The sequence below is a fragment of the Scyliorhinus canicula genome, chromosome 7 (genome assembly GCF_902713615.1).
Source record: "Scyliorhinus canicula chromosome 7, sScyCan1.1, whole genome shotgun sequence".
NCBI classification, from domain to species: Eukaryota; Metazoa; Chordata; class Chondrichthyes; order Carcharhiniformes; family Scyliorhinidae; genus Scyliorhinus; species Scyliorhinus canicula.
Genome location: NC_052152.1, coordinates 158,247,250 through 158,262,906, shown reverse-complemented (window position 1 = coordinate 158,262,906; position 15,657 = coordinate 158,247,250). Strand labels below are relative to the sequence as shown.

General features: G+C 44.8%; 1 protein-coding gene across 1 annotated transcript in view; it reads left to right on the top strand.

Annotated features, from left to right (window-relative positions):
* The first annotated feature begins 410 nt into the window (after nucleotides 1-410).
* LOC119969475 (breast carcinoma-amplified sequence 4-like) overlaps nucleotides 411-15,657 on the top strand; it is a 37,816-nt gene continuing 22,569 nt past the window's right edge. Inside the window, exon 1 of the mRNA XM_038803144.1 lies at nucleotides 411-713. Within this exon, the coding sequence (XP_038659072.1) occupies nucleotides 447-713 (267 nt within the window). The 5' untranslated portion in view covers nucleotides 411-446. The remainder of the gene's footprint in view (nucleotides 714-15,657) is intronic.

Below are 15,657 nucleotides of genomic sequence, written 5' to 3'. Positions count from 1 at the left end.
CCCCCCCACAATTCGGCCCGCCCCCCCAATTCCGACCCCCCCCCAATTCCGACCCCCCCCCAATTCCGACCCCCCAATTCCGCCCGCCCCCCACAATTCCGCCACCTCCCCAATTCCGCCCCCCCTAAAATTCCACCCCCCCCCATTTCCGCCCCCCACCCAATTCCGCCCCGCCCCAATGCGCCCCCCCCACCCAATTCCGCCCCCCCACCCAATTCCGCCCCGCCCCAATGCGCCCCCCCACCCAATTCCGCCCCCCCCCCCCCCCCCACAATTCGGTCTGCCCCCCCCAATTCCGACCCCCCCCAATTCCGCGGTCACAGCGCCGCCTGCAGGATGGGAGGGTCACTGGCGCCAAATAGGCGATGACGCGCTCGGGCCGTCGCTGAAGTAACCGGGGGGGGGGGGGGAGAGAGAGAGAGAGTCTGTTCAAAACCAACTGTTTAATGGCTGAGGAGATGGAGCTGTGTCTGCAGCGAGCGACCGGAGGGAGCGGGAGACCGGACTCGGGGCCAGCGGACGGTCCTGCCGGAGGGAGCGAGAGGCCGGACTCGGGGCCAGCGGACGGTCCGGCCGGAGGGAGCGGGAGGCCGGACTCGGGGTCAGTGGACGGTCCTGCCGGGCCGTGTGTGAGCGGGCCGGTGCAGGGCTGGGTGATGCAGCAGGACGCACAGGAGCTGGCGGCGTTTCTGAAAGCTGATCCCTGCCTGGAGGTAATTTCACCAAATCAAAGCTGGCTTTCCCTGTTTAACTCTGTAAAATGCATAATTTCGAACATCAGTATAACGGCATAGTGACAATCTTTGTGTTTTGGTGTAATTTGTGTTTATTTAAGTTAGAATCAGAATAAGGACACCAAAACTGCACAAAATATTCCAGGTGTGGCCTCAGCAATGCTCTATACAATAGCAGTAAAACATCTCTATTTCAATACTCAAATCCTCTCGCTATGAAGGCCAACATACCATTTGCCTTTATCACCTGCGCATTTACTTTCAGCGACTGATCCAGAGGACACCAAGGTCTGGCTGAGTATCCACCTGTCACAATTTACACCCATTCAAATAATAATCTGCTTTACTATTTTTGCTACAAAGCTGTAAAAGAAGCATTGAGCAGAAATTGGAACTGAAAGGGGGTTTAGACATGAAGGGAGGCAAACTGGTACTGAATGAGTATCTGTCTTTACCACAGAACTTGGTGTCCAAGGCATTGCTGCATATTTCCAAAATGCTCGCATCCCAATCTGTTAGCTTCATCGTTTAATTTTTGTGGGTCCTGTCCATGCCGCAGTTGTTGAAAATCCTTGTACACCTGAAATGGTAGTTACGCGACCCTTCTGGTGTAAAAGGACTCTGTTGAATTGGGACTGTAACTGTAGTGGATTCGCAAGATTGGTAACATGTATAATGGGTCAACTAACAAAACTGGTCATTCATTAACTCACTGTGTTGGTGGGACCTGGCTGTGCATAAATTAACTGCTAGTTACAACAGTGACTACATTTTACTGTAAATGCCTCTAAAGCTCTTTGGCACTTGAAGTTGAGAAAGATGGCACATCAACAAATACTTGTATACCACCTTAACATAATAAAATATTGAAGGTGGTGGATGGGGTGCCACTCAGGCAGGCTGCTTTTTCCTGGATGCTCTCGAGTTTCTCGAGTGTTGTTGGAGTTCACTCATCCAGACAAGTGGCGATGATCTAAGTAGAGATGTTCCATTACACTACTGACTTGTGCCTTGCAGATGGTGGAAAGGCTTAGGTGAGTCAAGTGGTGAATTACTCATTACAGAGTCCCCAGCCTCAGACCTGTTCTTACAGCCACATCATTTACATGGCTGGTCCAGTTCAGTGGTAATCCCCAGGATGTTGAAAGTGGGCAATTCAATGATAGTAATGTTATTAAAAGTCATGGGCAGATGGTCAGATTTTCTCTTCTGGAGATTTCCTGGCATTTGGATTGCTTTACTCTGTCTGCCTGCCACATGCTGCTTTTGCTGCTGGGCATGCAGGTAGTCCTGTGTTGTAGCTTCACCAGGTTGACATTTTTATGTATGCCCGTTGCTGCTCCTGAAACGCCCTCCTGCACTTTTCATTGAACGAGGGTTGATTCCCTGGTTTGTTGGTAATGGTAGAGTGGGGGCTAAGCCAGGCCATGAGGTTATGGATTGTGGTTGAATAAAGTTCTGCTACTGATGATGGCCCACACTGCCTGATGGATGCCTAGCTTTGAGCTTCTCGGTCTGTTTGCAATCTATCCCATCTAACATGCTGGTATTACACACAACACTATGGAGGATATCCTCAATATATGGAGGCAGGGTTTTGTCTCCACAAGGACTGTGCAATGGTCACTCTTATCAATACAGTCATGGACAAATTAATCTGCAATAGGTAGGTTTGTGAGGACAAGGTCAAGTAGACTTTCTTGCTGATTCCTTTGCACTTGCCTCAAACCCATCCTAGCAGTTATAACCTATAGGAGTTGGTCAGTAATCCTGCTACCAAACTACTCTTGGTGATGAACACTGAAGTCCCTGACCAATAGTACACCTTTGCCCTTGCAACCCTCAGTTCTTCTATTTGGTGTTCAACATGAAGCAGTACTGATTCATCAGCTCAGATCTGGTAATTACCAGGAGGTTTCCTTTGACCTGATGCCTTGAGACTTTACGGGGTTCGGAGTCAATATTGAGGACTTCCAAGTTTGAAGATTTTGATAATTTTTCTAATTTTTAGAAGCCTTAACATATTTGGAATGTATCCCTTAACCATTTTTTTAAGGGTCGCTTTGAAGTTCTGCTAGCTGGAATGCTGTACAGGAAGGCAAGTTGGTTATAAAGAAACACAGTTGTTTTATGACATAGTTCCTTTGAATCTTGAGCTGAAGCAGCTGTATGTGTCCCAATGGCCCACAATGCAGTTCGGTGTTTTTAAAAATCTTTTTTAAGGAATGGCTGAAATATTATGAATATATAGTACGTAAGTAGTAGGCTGAAGTAAGATGACACTATGTTAAACAAACCATGTATTGCTTTATTTGATCGGTACTAGAGCAGTCTTTTTTCCCCTGATATTTATGGGGTTTGGGTTAAAATATGTTGACAAGAGACTGTGACTTTGTAGCTGGAAGGAAATTGCATTGTTTGAAATAGAACATAGAACAGTACAGCACAGAACAGGCCCTTCGGCCCTCGATGTTGTGCCGAGCAATGAGCACCCTACTTAAACCCACGTAACCCGTATACCCGTAACCCAACAATCCCCCCATTAACCTTACACTACGGGCAATTTAGCATGGCCAATCCACCTAACCTGCACATCTTTGGACTGTGGGAGGAAACCGGAGCACCCGGAGGAAACCCACGCACACACGGGGAGAACGTGCAGACTCCACACAGACAGTGACCCAGCCGGGAATCGAACCTGGGACCCTGGAGCTGTGAAGCATTGATGCTAACCACCATGCTACCGTGAGGCCCCCACCATGCTACCGTGAGGCCCCCACCATGCTACCGTGAGGCCCCCACCATGCTACCGTGAGGCCCCCACCATGCTACCGTGAGGCCCCCACCATGCTACCGTGAGGCCCCGCATGCTACCGTGAGGCCCCCATGCTACCGTGAGGCCGTGATTACAAATGTAATGTAAACTGAGGGGCCTAAGGGAAAAGGGATTAACATTTGTCTTCAGCCTATATGGCTCTAGTTACAGAGGTGAGGTGACACAGATGATTTGCTTCCTATAGCTTTAAAACATTTTTTTAAGAGTACCCAATTAATTTAAGGAGCAATTTAGCATGGCCAATTCACCTACCCTGCAAATCTTTGGGTTGTGGGGTGAGGTGAGAACCATGCAGACACAGGGCAAATGTTCAAACTCCACAAGGACCGTGACCCGGAGCTGGGATTGAACCTGGGTCCTCGGCGCTGGTGCTAACCACTGCGGCAGGAGAAGTGAATTTGGACCATCTCCAAAAAAGGAAGCAGTAATGAGAGATTGAGGGATAAAACTTGGTGAATTAGTTTCTTTATTGACACAGTGAAGCCATGACTTCTGGTGTAAGACTCTTCTGGATGCAGGGCAACATCTGGACAACATCACTTCAAAGACAAAGGAGAGATTGGCTGTGCTGACAGTAGCAAGAGCTCCTAGGGATGTATACGTGGGTACATAGGTATTAGGAGCAGAAATAAGAAATTCAGCCCTTCGAGCCTGCTCCGCCATTCAACCACATCATGGCTGATCTCGTCCTGATCTCAAATTCATCTCTGCCTGTTCCCCATAATCTCTTTAACCCATTTTGGATCAGAAATATATCTTGTCTACTTCTTGAAACCATTTAATGATTTAGACTTCACCGCACTATGGGGCAGCTACTTCCACAAATTCACCATCCTCTGTGAGAAGTAGTTCCTCCTCTTCTCAGTTTTAAATCTAGCGCGCCTCAACCTATCTGTGACCACCCATTTTAGATTGCTCCACAAGGAGAACATTTGGTCTACATTTACTTTATCAATTTCTCTTAGTATTTTATATACCCCGATCAGATCCCTTCTCATTCTTCTAAACTCCACCGAGTATTAGCCCAAACTATTCAACCCCTTCTGCTACAGAATCGATCTGGTGAACCTCCTCTGAACTGCCTCAAATGCCACCACATCCACAAATAAGGACACCAAAACTGGACACAATATTCCAGATGTGGTCTCATCAACGCCCAATACAATTGCAACAACACTTCTTTACTTTTATACTCCGATTATTTTGTAATAAATGAAAAAATTCCATTTGTCTTTTTTATTACATGCTGTACCTGCATACTGACGTTCTGTGATTCGTGAACAAAGATACCCAGATCCATCTGCCCAGACGCATTTTGAATCTGCTTTCCATTTAGATGATTTGCCTTTCTATTTTTTCGGCCAAAATGGATAACCTCACACTTGCCTCATTAAACTCCTTCTGCCAAATATTGACCCATTTTCCTAGTCTATCTCTATCCGTCTTTCGTAAACGCTTCACTGCCTGCTTTCCCACCTATTTTAGTATCATCCTCAAATGCTCCTATGTTACACTCTGTCCCTGCTTGCAGATCATTTATATAGATTGTAAACAGTTGTGGTCCGAGGACTGACCCCTGCGACACCCAGCTAGTTACAGTTCGCCAGCCAGAGTAGGACCCATTTATCACAACCCTCTTCTTTCTGTCATTAGCCAATCCTCAATCCAATCTAGTTCTCTACCCCAAATCCACTGTGATCTTGCCTTCTGGATCAGTCTTTTATGTGGCACTTTGTTAAACGCCTTCTGGAAGTTTAGACATACCATATCCACAAGTTCTCCATTATCACCTTTCTGTTACATCCTCAAAGAATTCGAGAAAGTTTGTCAAGCATGACTTGCCCTTCATAAAACCATGTTGACAATGGTGGATTGAGCTTTGCCTTTCAAATGTTCAGTCATCTCCTTAATAATTGATTGCAGCAACTTTACCACCACACAGGTCAAGCTAACCAGTCTATAGTTTCGTACTTTTTTGCTTCTCTCCCTTTGTGAATAGGGGCATAGCATTAGCACGTTTCCAATCCACTGGGACCTTTCCTGAATCCAGGAAATTTTGAAATGTAACCAATGCATCCACTATCTCTGCTGCCACACCCTTTAATACCCTAAGGTGCAGGTCATCAGGTCCCGGAGACTTATCTGTCTTTAATCCCATTTGTTTATTCAATATCTTCTCCCTAGCGATGATTATTACACCAAGTTCCTCTGCATTAGCTGCAATTTTTGGAAAATTTTCATTATCCTCTACTGGTGAAGACAGAAGCAAAATATTAGTTCAGTGCCTCCACCATCTGTGTTCCCCATTATTACTTCACCAGTATTGCCCTCTTAAAGGACCAACATTTACTTTAGCTATTCTCTTCTTCTTTATATAGTGAACGAAGCTTAAGTATCTATATTTTCTGCTAGTTTCCCTTTACAGTTCATCTTCGCTTTTTTGATTTTCTTTTTAGTAGCCTTTTGCTGAACTTTAAAGTTCTCCCAATCCTCCAGCTTTTTCAGTATTGTATGCCCTAGTTTTTGCCTTTATGTCCAATTTGACTTCCTTTTTTAGCCATGGAACATTTTTCACCCTTTTACAATTCCTCTTCCTCTCAGGAATATACTTTAATTGAGAAATGAGAAACTCTTTTATGTTATTTTCATTACTTGTTAAGTATATGTAAAATCTTGCTTAATAAACTCTACTTGATTCATAAATACTAGTTATTCATACCTTATAAGTCAACTGAGGACCCTAGAGTTAGAAATTAAGAATTCAGACCATGAGAGCTTCTTTAATTAGAAGGATTTTATATCACAAAACCCTAATTCTTAGAAGGACATCTCCTTCCCAACTGTATACCACTGTGCTGCCATGTCTTCTGTTCCACCAGAAGGACAGATCCAGGGATAGTGGTGTCTGGGACATTGCCTGTAAAAGTATGATTCAGTGAGTATGACCAGCCTGTGAGACTGCTTTCCCAATTTTGTCGCAAGCCCTCCGATATTAGCAAGGAGGATTTGGAGGGTTGACGTGGCTGGGTTTTCTGCTTTCGGTGCCTCAGTTGATGCTGGCTGGTCCTTTTAGATTTTGTGGTAGTTTGATGAAACTGTTTGGCTTGCTAGGCCATTTCAGAGGGCATCAGAGTCAATCATGTTCAAGGACAGCAGATTTCCTTCCTTCCCTAAAGGACATGGGGCAGCACGGTAGCACAGTGGTTAGCACTGTTGCTTCATAGCGCCAGGGTCCCAAGTTCGATTCTCGGCTTGGCCCACTGTCTGTGCAGAGTCTGCACATTCTCCCTATGTCTGCGTGGGTTTCCTCTGGGTGTTCCGGTTTCCTCCCACAGGTCCCGAAAGACGTACTGTTAGGTGAATAGGACATTCTGAATTCTCCCTCTGTACCCGGACAGGCGCTGGAATGTGGCGACGTGGGCCTTTTCACAGTAACTTCATTGCAGTGTTCATGTAAACCTACTTGTGACAATAAAGATCATTATTATTATTAGTGAACCAGATGGGTTTTTGGGACAATGAACAATGGTTTCATGGTCATCCTTAATTCCAGATTTTATTAATTGAATTCAACTTCCACCAGTTGCCATGATGGAAGTTGAACCTGTTCCCCAGAGTATTAGCCTGGGCCTCTGGTTTACTAGTCCAGAGACAATGCCTCTACATCATTGCCACCCTTAATAGTTCTTACAGATATAGGAAGGGACGAGGCCATGGACAACCACAAGAATTTTAAAATAAAGACATTGCTTGACTGGGTGACATTGTAAGTCAGTGAGCACAGGGGGCGATAGGTGAATGGAACTTGAGCTGTGGCAAGGGAAAAATAGGTCCATGGTAAGGAAGTTATGAACAGATGATCTTAGTAATGGTGCAACATATATGTTCAAAAGCTCATTTAAGGGCCAAATGGGCACCAAGGTTGCAAACCTGGACTTGTCTTATTTGGTTGCCAGGGAGAGGGAGTGAATTAGTAGCTAGGGAGTTTGCAGTAGGAATGGAAGAAAATGGCTTTGATCTGCTCAATATTTAATTGAAGGAAATTTTTGCTCATCCAGTATTGGTTGTTAGCTCAGCAGTCTGATAATTTTGGAGTCAAGAGAGGTGGGAGTGAGGTACAACAGAGTGTCACAAGTGTAAATGTGGAAATACATTCTGCTTTCGGATGATGTCACCAAAGGGTCTCCTAGATCCTTGGGGGCACCAGAGGAAATGGCAAGTGATACCATTGAAAATGATGCACTGGCTGACGTTAGATAGATAAAAATGGAACCAAACCAGAATAGTGCCATGCAAGTCAAAGACTTCAGTCAAGTCAAGAAAGACAAAGAAGGATAGTTTACCTATCATTGTAAGTTCTCCTTTCTAACTGAATTCCAGAGGAATGCAGTGTGAGACTGTTGGAAAAGGCAGTTTCCTGCAACTGGAAAACAGGGGGAAAAAACACAGTAGCCAGGCTGCATCTATGGAAAGAACAGATGATGTTTTTGATGTACATACTTTATCAAAACTGGAAGATATTATAGATCATATTATTCCATCTTTTAGTCACTATAAAGAGTTTACACACCTGGACATCAATCTGCCTGTTCTCTGCACAATTTTTACTTGCTGTTCATATACTTCATTTTAACAATACATAGGGGTTAAATGTAAAGGCAAATCTGGTTTAAGTGCTTCAGCAGAAATCGTTTGAACTCTTTGGGCACTGTACAAACTTGGCAGGAGCCTTCGTAAAATATATTGATTTCAGACTTGCAGCTACAGTATAATTCACTCTCTGAGCATTGCACAATGAAGGAAGGTGGATACCAAGCAGGGGAATTGGAATTTAAGGGAAATGGGGAAAACACAAGTATAATTAGGTGATAAGTTTTTAGAAGTGTATTCAAGCAAGGGGAGAGATAACAAACCATAGGGGTACAATGGCAAAAAAAAAATCAGCTGGTGCAGATGGAAGAGAAAACGTAATGGAACAAGTAGGAATCAGGAATAGAAGTTGTTGACCTGGACATATAGCTGAAGGATTCCTAGATCAGGTAAACTGATGCAAATCTATTTATTTGGTTGCTTGGGTATCAAGAGGCGCTAACTGAGGTGTGTGAGGATTTCAGTGACTGAATTGTGGGATAGATGACGTTTATGGCAGTGGAGTGGTCACTGCAGAGAGCAATCGAGAAATATTTTTTAGAAGTGATGAAGGTATAAATGAGGTTGCAGAGGAGGTATGCTAAATGCAGTCTGTTTCAAAGATAGAGAAAGTCAATCTTGGTCATCAGCTAAGCTTGAGATCCAACAGCTTTAAGATGAAGGGCTTATCTTGTGAAGAAAGGTTGAACAGATTCGGTCTATACCCAGTGGAGTTTAGAAGAATGAGATGTTATCTTATTGAAACAATTAAGATCCCGAGGGGGCTTGATGGGGTGGATGCTGTTGAATGCTTCCCCCCCCGTGGGGTGAGACTAGAATTAGAGGACACAATTTAAGAAAGAGATCCCTCTTCAGGCGAAGGGGAGAAGATTTTTTTTCTCAGGGCCATTTGTCTGTGCAATCATTTTCTCCAGGAAGCAGTGGAGACTGAGTCATTGAATTTATTCAGGGCTGAGCTCAACAGGGGAGTCTCAGGTGCAGACAGAAAGTGGAGTTGAGACTACAACTAGATCAGCCATGATCTTATTGAATGGTAGAGCAGATATAAAGAGTTGATTGCCTACTCCTGCTGCTATGTTCCTGTGTAAGATTGCACAAAGCCTAGGCTAAGCCTCCGCAAATAGCCACAAACATTGGAAGTTGGTTCCCATTGGCACTTTGGTTCTGACAAGAACAGGCCTTAATAGCTTCAATTTTGCTCATTTTGAACTGAAGTATCAAAATCCTGTGACTGGGGTGACCGGTTGGGACTCTGAATCGGTTTAAATACATCATCGACTTAAAACTCTTGAACTATTATTTCTATCTCTTACTAAAAATAAATTCATTTAGTATCCAATTAAGTTTACAATAATGTGATTCATTTTATTGTCCTAGAAGTTGAAAAATGAAATGGTTTAAAAGTAAGTGTGGGTCAGATGCAGGATTCAAAATCCTGAAATAAGATTTTAAATTTCATCAACAAGGTTGTTTGCTTTTGAAATAGTAATTCCAGTAAATAAAGTTCTTTGTGAAATGGATATGTAGATTTAAGTGCTGTACCATAGCATCAAGCCCTCTTGTCTGGAACACAAAGCACAATAAAACATTAAATCAGTAATTCTGGAAATAGTGTTAGAAAACATGACCTACAGGTTGCCATAAACATTACAATTTTATTGACTACAGTAAGATATAAAAATGAAGTACAGGCAGTCCTCGACCTTACAATGTTTGAGTTACGAAGGACGGCACTTACAACATATATAAATTGGCACCCCGTTTTGACTTTACAATGCTGGTTTTGACTTAACATTGTCACACCAGCATTTTCATATGTGGGCATTGACGTCATGTACTGTCCACCTGCATGATTGGACAGATAGAACTGTCTTTATTAGGTTGGAAGCAGTGTTTTATTCTGTTGAAACCTTTTTGGCCCAATTTTAATGTGTTTATTCCATTATGTTGTATTAATACCCACTCAGCCTTGCAGGCGTTCAAGGTTAAACAGGCAACTGACAGTGATCGAATTACTTCATTATATCCCACACACTAACCAAGGAGATTGAGCTAAGGCTACAGATATCGACAATCGCCTCAGCGTCATGATAGGACAAGAGCTGAGATCAGTTTACACCACCGGGCACACCATGAGTGATTCCGGCCTTGGTTCAGGAATGAAACCCTCATTTATACTATTATTCCTATGGGGAAATCGGTTATGACTTATGACATTTATGTCTGATTTGGATGCAACAACCGGTGTCTCTGATTTGAGCCTTTGTCAGTCTCTTTAACCTAGCCGCTTGGGGCGTAAATTCCTGTGCATTAGCTACCTATCTATGTACTTCAGGAATGGTGATATTTCCTATTCTGCTACCTTACACCTTCATATTTTCTTCCTCTTCCTGACTGCAATTCTAAAAGCCTTAACAAATGCTGTAAGTGACAGTTGAAGATTGTAAGGTTTCGGGTAGGGAGAGGAACACAATGTCAAATCTTGTTACCTAGACTCGGCATAGGGAAAACATTATCTAAATACTTTTTAATCTGATTTACTTATATACTTAAAAATATACACAACCTTATGTCGATTTTACGTTATGCATTAATTGTCACATTGTTCATGACATCAACTGTGTACATATATTCATTATAACCATATGTATAAAAGTCTACATTTAAAAAAAAAAAAATCCTAATTTGTGGAAGAGGCTGCTAGTCCAGATTCTCTTTCTATTCAAAATTACTGAAAAATAAATCCTCATCTTCTTTGGTGATCACTCACTAATGAGCATGATTGTCCACTGAAGAAACATTGTGTTACTGGTCATGAATTCTGTAGGTTTGTCAAGAGTTCTGTGGGTCCTTGCAAGGCTGATGAGCCCGATCCTGGAGCTGCATCTTTAAGGTGGGATTGGTCCTTGGTCTCTAGATCGCAATTCCTTTCTCAGGCTCCTTTTCCAGACGTCCTCTTGCCTTCGGATGTGCTCGAAGAATTTTTTCCCTTCAATAAGGAGGTTCCTCCAATAGGTCTTTTCTGAACAAGAGTCTCCCAGACATTCACGTCTATGTTATATTTCCTGAGGTTAGCCTTCAAGGTGTCTTTGAAACACTTCCCTTGTCCTCCTGTTCTTCGGAAGCCTTCCATGCTCTTGGCAAACAAGATTTGCTTTGGCGGGCGGAACTCTGACATCCTAAGCACGTGCTAGCCCAGCAGAGTTGGTTTTGGATGATCATGGTTTTTGATGCTGGTGCTCCTGGCTCCTTCAAGGACACTGATTTTAGTACGCATGTCCTCCCAACTGATGCAAAGAATCCCTCTCCGACAGTGTTGATGATACCTCTCCAGGCCCTTGAGGTGGTGTCTGTACGTAGTTTAAAAAAAATTAATTTACGGGATGTGGGCGTGGCTGGTTAGACCAGCATTTATTGCCCATCCTCGTTGCCCTTCAGAAGGTGGTGGTGAGTTGCCTTCTTGAACCACTGCAGTCCTATATTTCAAAGTCAGGGTGGTGAGTGACTTGGAGGGGAACCTCCAGGTTGTGAGGTTCCCAGGTATCTGCTGCTCTTGTCCTTCTAGATGGTAGTGATCGTGGGGTTGGAAGGTGCTGTCTAAGGAACTTTGGTGAGTTGCTGCAGTGCATCTTGGAGACAGTACACACGGCTGCCACTGTTTGTCGGTGGTGGAGGGTTTGAATGTTTGTGGAAGGGGGGGCAATCAAGCGGACTACTTTGTCCTGAATGGTGTTGAGCTTCTTGAGTGTTGTTGGAGCTGCACGCATCCAGGCACATGGAAAGTATTCCATTACATCCTGACATGTGCCTTGTAGATGGTGGGCAGGCTTTGGGACGTGGGCATCAGTAGGTCAGTTAATGGCTGTAGGACTCCGAGCCTTTGACCTGCCCTGGTAACCACAGTATTAATATGACTAGTCCAGTTCAGTTTCTGATCAATGGTAACCCCTAGGATGTTGATTGTTGGGGAATTCAGTGGTGGTAATGGTTTGAATGTCAAGGGGCGGTGGTTCTATCCTTTCTTGTAGGAAGGGGATGGTCATTGCCTGGCACTTGTGTGGAACGAATGTAACTGGCCACTTGTCAGCCCAAGCCTGGATATTGTCCAGATCTTTCTGCATTTGGACATGGACTGCTTCATTATCTGAGGAGTCGCGAATGGTGCTGAACATTGTGCAGTCATCCGCAAACACCCCCACCTCTGACCTTATGATGGAAGGGAGGTCATCGATGAAGCAGCTGAAGCTGGTTGGACCTAGGACACTACCCTGAGCAACCCCTGCAGTGATGTCTTGCACTGGGATGATTGACCTCCAACCACCATGACCATCCTCCTTTGTGCCAGATACAATATCACGTGGAATGAATCACATTGGCTGAAGACTGACATCTGATGCTGGGACCTCCGGAGGAGACCGAGATGGATAATCCATTCAGCACTTCTGTCTGAAGACTGTTGTGAATGCCTTAGCCTTGTCGTTTGCACATATGTACTGGGCTTATCCATCATTGAGGATGAGGATATTTGTTGAATCACCTCCTTCAGCGAATTGTTTAATTGTCCACCACCATTCACGGTCGAATGTGGCAGGGCTACACAGCTTAGATCTGATGTGTTTGTTAAGCAATCGCTCAGCTCTGTCTATTGTATTCTGGAGTATTGTGTTCAGTTTTGGTCTCCTTACCTGAGAAAGGATGTACTGGTGCTGGAGGGTGTGCAGAGGAGATTCACTAGGTTAATCCCAGAGCTGAAGGGGTTGGATTACGAGGAGCGGTTGAGTAGACTGGGACTGTACTCGTTGGAATTTAGAAGGATGCGGGGGGGGGGGGGGGGGGGGGGGATCTTATAGAAACATATAACATAGAACATACAGTGCAGAAGGAGCCAATTCGGCCCATCGAGTCTGCACCGACCCACTTAAGCCTATCCACCTTATCCCCATGCCCCAATAACCCCATCTAACCTTTTTTAGACACAGGGCAATTTAGCATGGCCAATCCACCTAACCTGCATGTCTTTGAACTGTGGGAGGAAACCGGAGCACCCGGAGGAAACCCACGCAGGCACGGGGAGAACGTGCAGACTGCACAGACAGTGACCCAGCGGGGTAGCGAACCTGGGACCCTGGTGCTGTGATGCTATAGTGCTATCCACGGTGCTACCGTTCTAACCATATAAAATTATAAAGGGAATAGATAGGATAGATGCGGGCAGGTTGTTTCCACAGGCGGGTGAAAGCAGAACTGGGGCATAGCCTCAAAATAAGGGGAAGTAAATTTAGGACTGATCTTAGGAGGAACTTCTTCACCCAAAGGGTTGTGAATCTATGGAATTCCTTGCCCAGTGAAGCAGTTGAGGCTCCTTCATTAAGTGTTTTTAAGATAAAGATAGATAGTTTTTTGAAGAATAAAGGGATTAAGGGTTATGGTGTTCGGGCCGGAAAGTGGAGCTGAATCCACACAAGATCAGCCATGATCTCATTGAATGGCAGAGCAGGCTCGAGGGGCCAGATGGCCTATTCCTGCTCCTAGTTCTTATGACTTACTGCTTATGCTGTTTGGCACACAAGTAGTCCTGTGTTGTAGCTTCACCAGGTTGACACCTCATTTTTCGGGGTGCCTGATTTTACTCCCGGCATGCTCTCCTGGACCCGTCATTGAACTAGGGTTGATCCCCTGGCTTGGTGGTAATGGTAAAGTGGGGGATATGCCAGGGCATGAGGTTGCAGATTGTGGTTGAATAAAATTCTGCTGCTGATGGCCCACAGTGCCTCATGGATGCCCAGTCTTGAGTTGGTAGATCTGTGTGAAGTCTATCCCATTTAGCACTGAGGTAGTGCCACACAACACGATGGAGGGTATCCTCAATGTGAAGATGAGACTTTGTCTCCACAAGGACTTTGCGGTGGTCACTTCTACCGATACTATCATGGACAGATGCATCTGCAGCAGGCAGATTGGTGAGGATGAGATCAAGTATGTTTTCCCCCCTTGTTGGTTCCCTCACCACCTATTGCAGTCCCAGTCTAGCAGCTATGTCCTTTAGGACCCAGCCAGCTCGATCTGTGGTAGTACTACCAAGCCACTCTTTTTTTTTAATTAAAAAAAAATTAAATTTAGATTACCCAATTATTTTTTCCAATTAAGGGGTAATTTAGCGTGGCCAATCCACCTACTCTGCACATTTTTGGGTTGTGGGGGCGAAACCCACGCAGACACGGGGAGAATGTGCAAACTCCACACGGACAGTGACCCAGAGCCGGGATCGAACCTGGGACCTCAGCGCCGTGAGGCGGTTGTGCTAACCACTAGGCCACCGTGCTGCCCTCCAAGCCACTCTTGTTGATGGACATTGAAGTCCCCCACCCAGAGCATATTCTGTGCCCTTGACACCCCCAGTGCTTCCTCCAAGTGGTGTTCAACTTGAAGTACTGATTCATCAGCTGATGTTGGCGGTACGTGGTAAATCAGCAGGAGGTTTCCTTGCCCATGTATAATCTGAAGCCATGTGGTCCAGAGTTCATGTTGAGTACTCCCAGGGCAACTCCCTCCTGACTGTATACCACTGTGCCCACCACCTCTGCTGGGTCTGTCCTGCCGGTGTGACAGGACATACAACATAACCAGGAATGGGAACAGTGGTGTCTGGGACATTGTATGGTAGAATTCTGAGAGTATGACTATGGCAGGCTGTTGCTTAACTAGTCTGTGAGTCAGCTCTCACAGATATTAGTAAGGAGGACTTTGAAGGGGCGATGGGGTTGTGTTTGCCATTGTCATTGCCCGTGCCTTGTTCGATGCCGGGTGATCCGTCCAGTTTCATTCCTTTTTTGTGACGGTTGAATACAACTGAGTGGCTTGCTAGGCCATTTCAGAGGGCATAGACATTGTCAACCACATTGCTGAGGGCCAGACCAGATAAGAATGGCAGATTTCCTTCCCTAATGGACATTAATGATAATCTTTATTGTCACAAGTAGGCTTACATTAACACTGCAATGAAGTTATTGTGAAAAGTCCCCAGTCGCCACATTCCGGCGCCTGTTTGAGTACACGGAGCGAGAATTCAGAATGTCTAAATTACCTAACAGCACGTCTTTTGGGACTTGTGGGAGGAGGAGCTTCTTCTCTCAGAGAGTTGTGAACTTCTCTACCACAGAAAGCTGTTGGGGCCAGTTAGTTGGATATATTCAAGAGGGAGCTGGACGTGGCCCTTGTGGCTAAATGGATGAAGGGCATTAGATGACTACTTGAATAGAAACTGTGTATAGGCGGCACGGTGACACAGTGATTAGCCCTGTTAAATGCCACGATTGAACCTGTCTCCATCTTACTTCCAAGCAGTGCATTCCAGACCAGAACTACTCATTGCGTGAAAAAGGCTTCTCTCACAATGCATTTTCTTTGTTTATAAATCACATTAAATCTGTGCCCTCT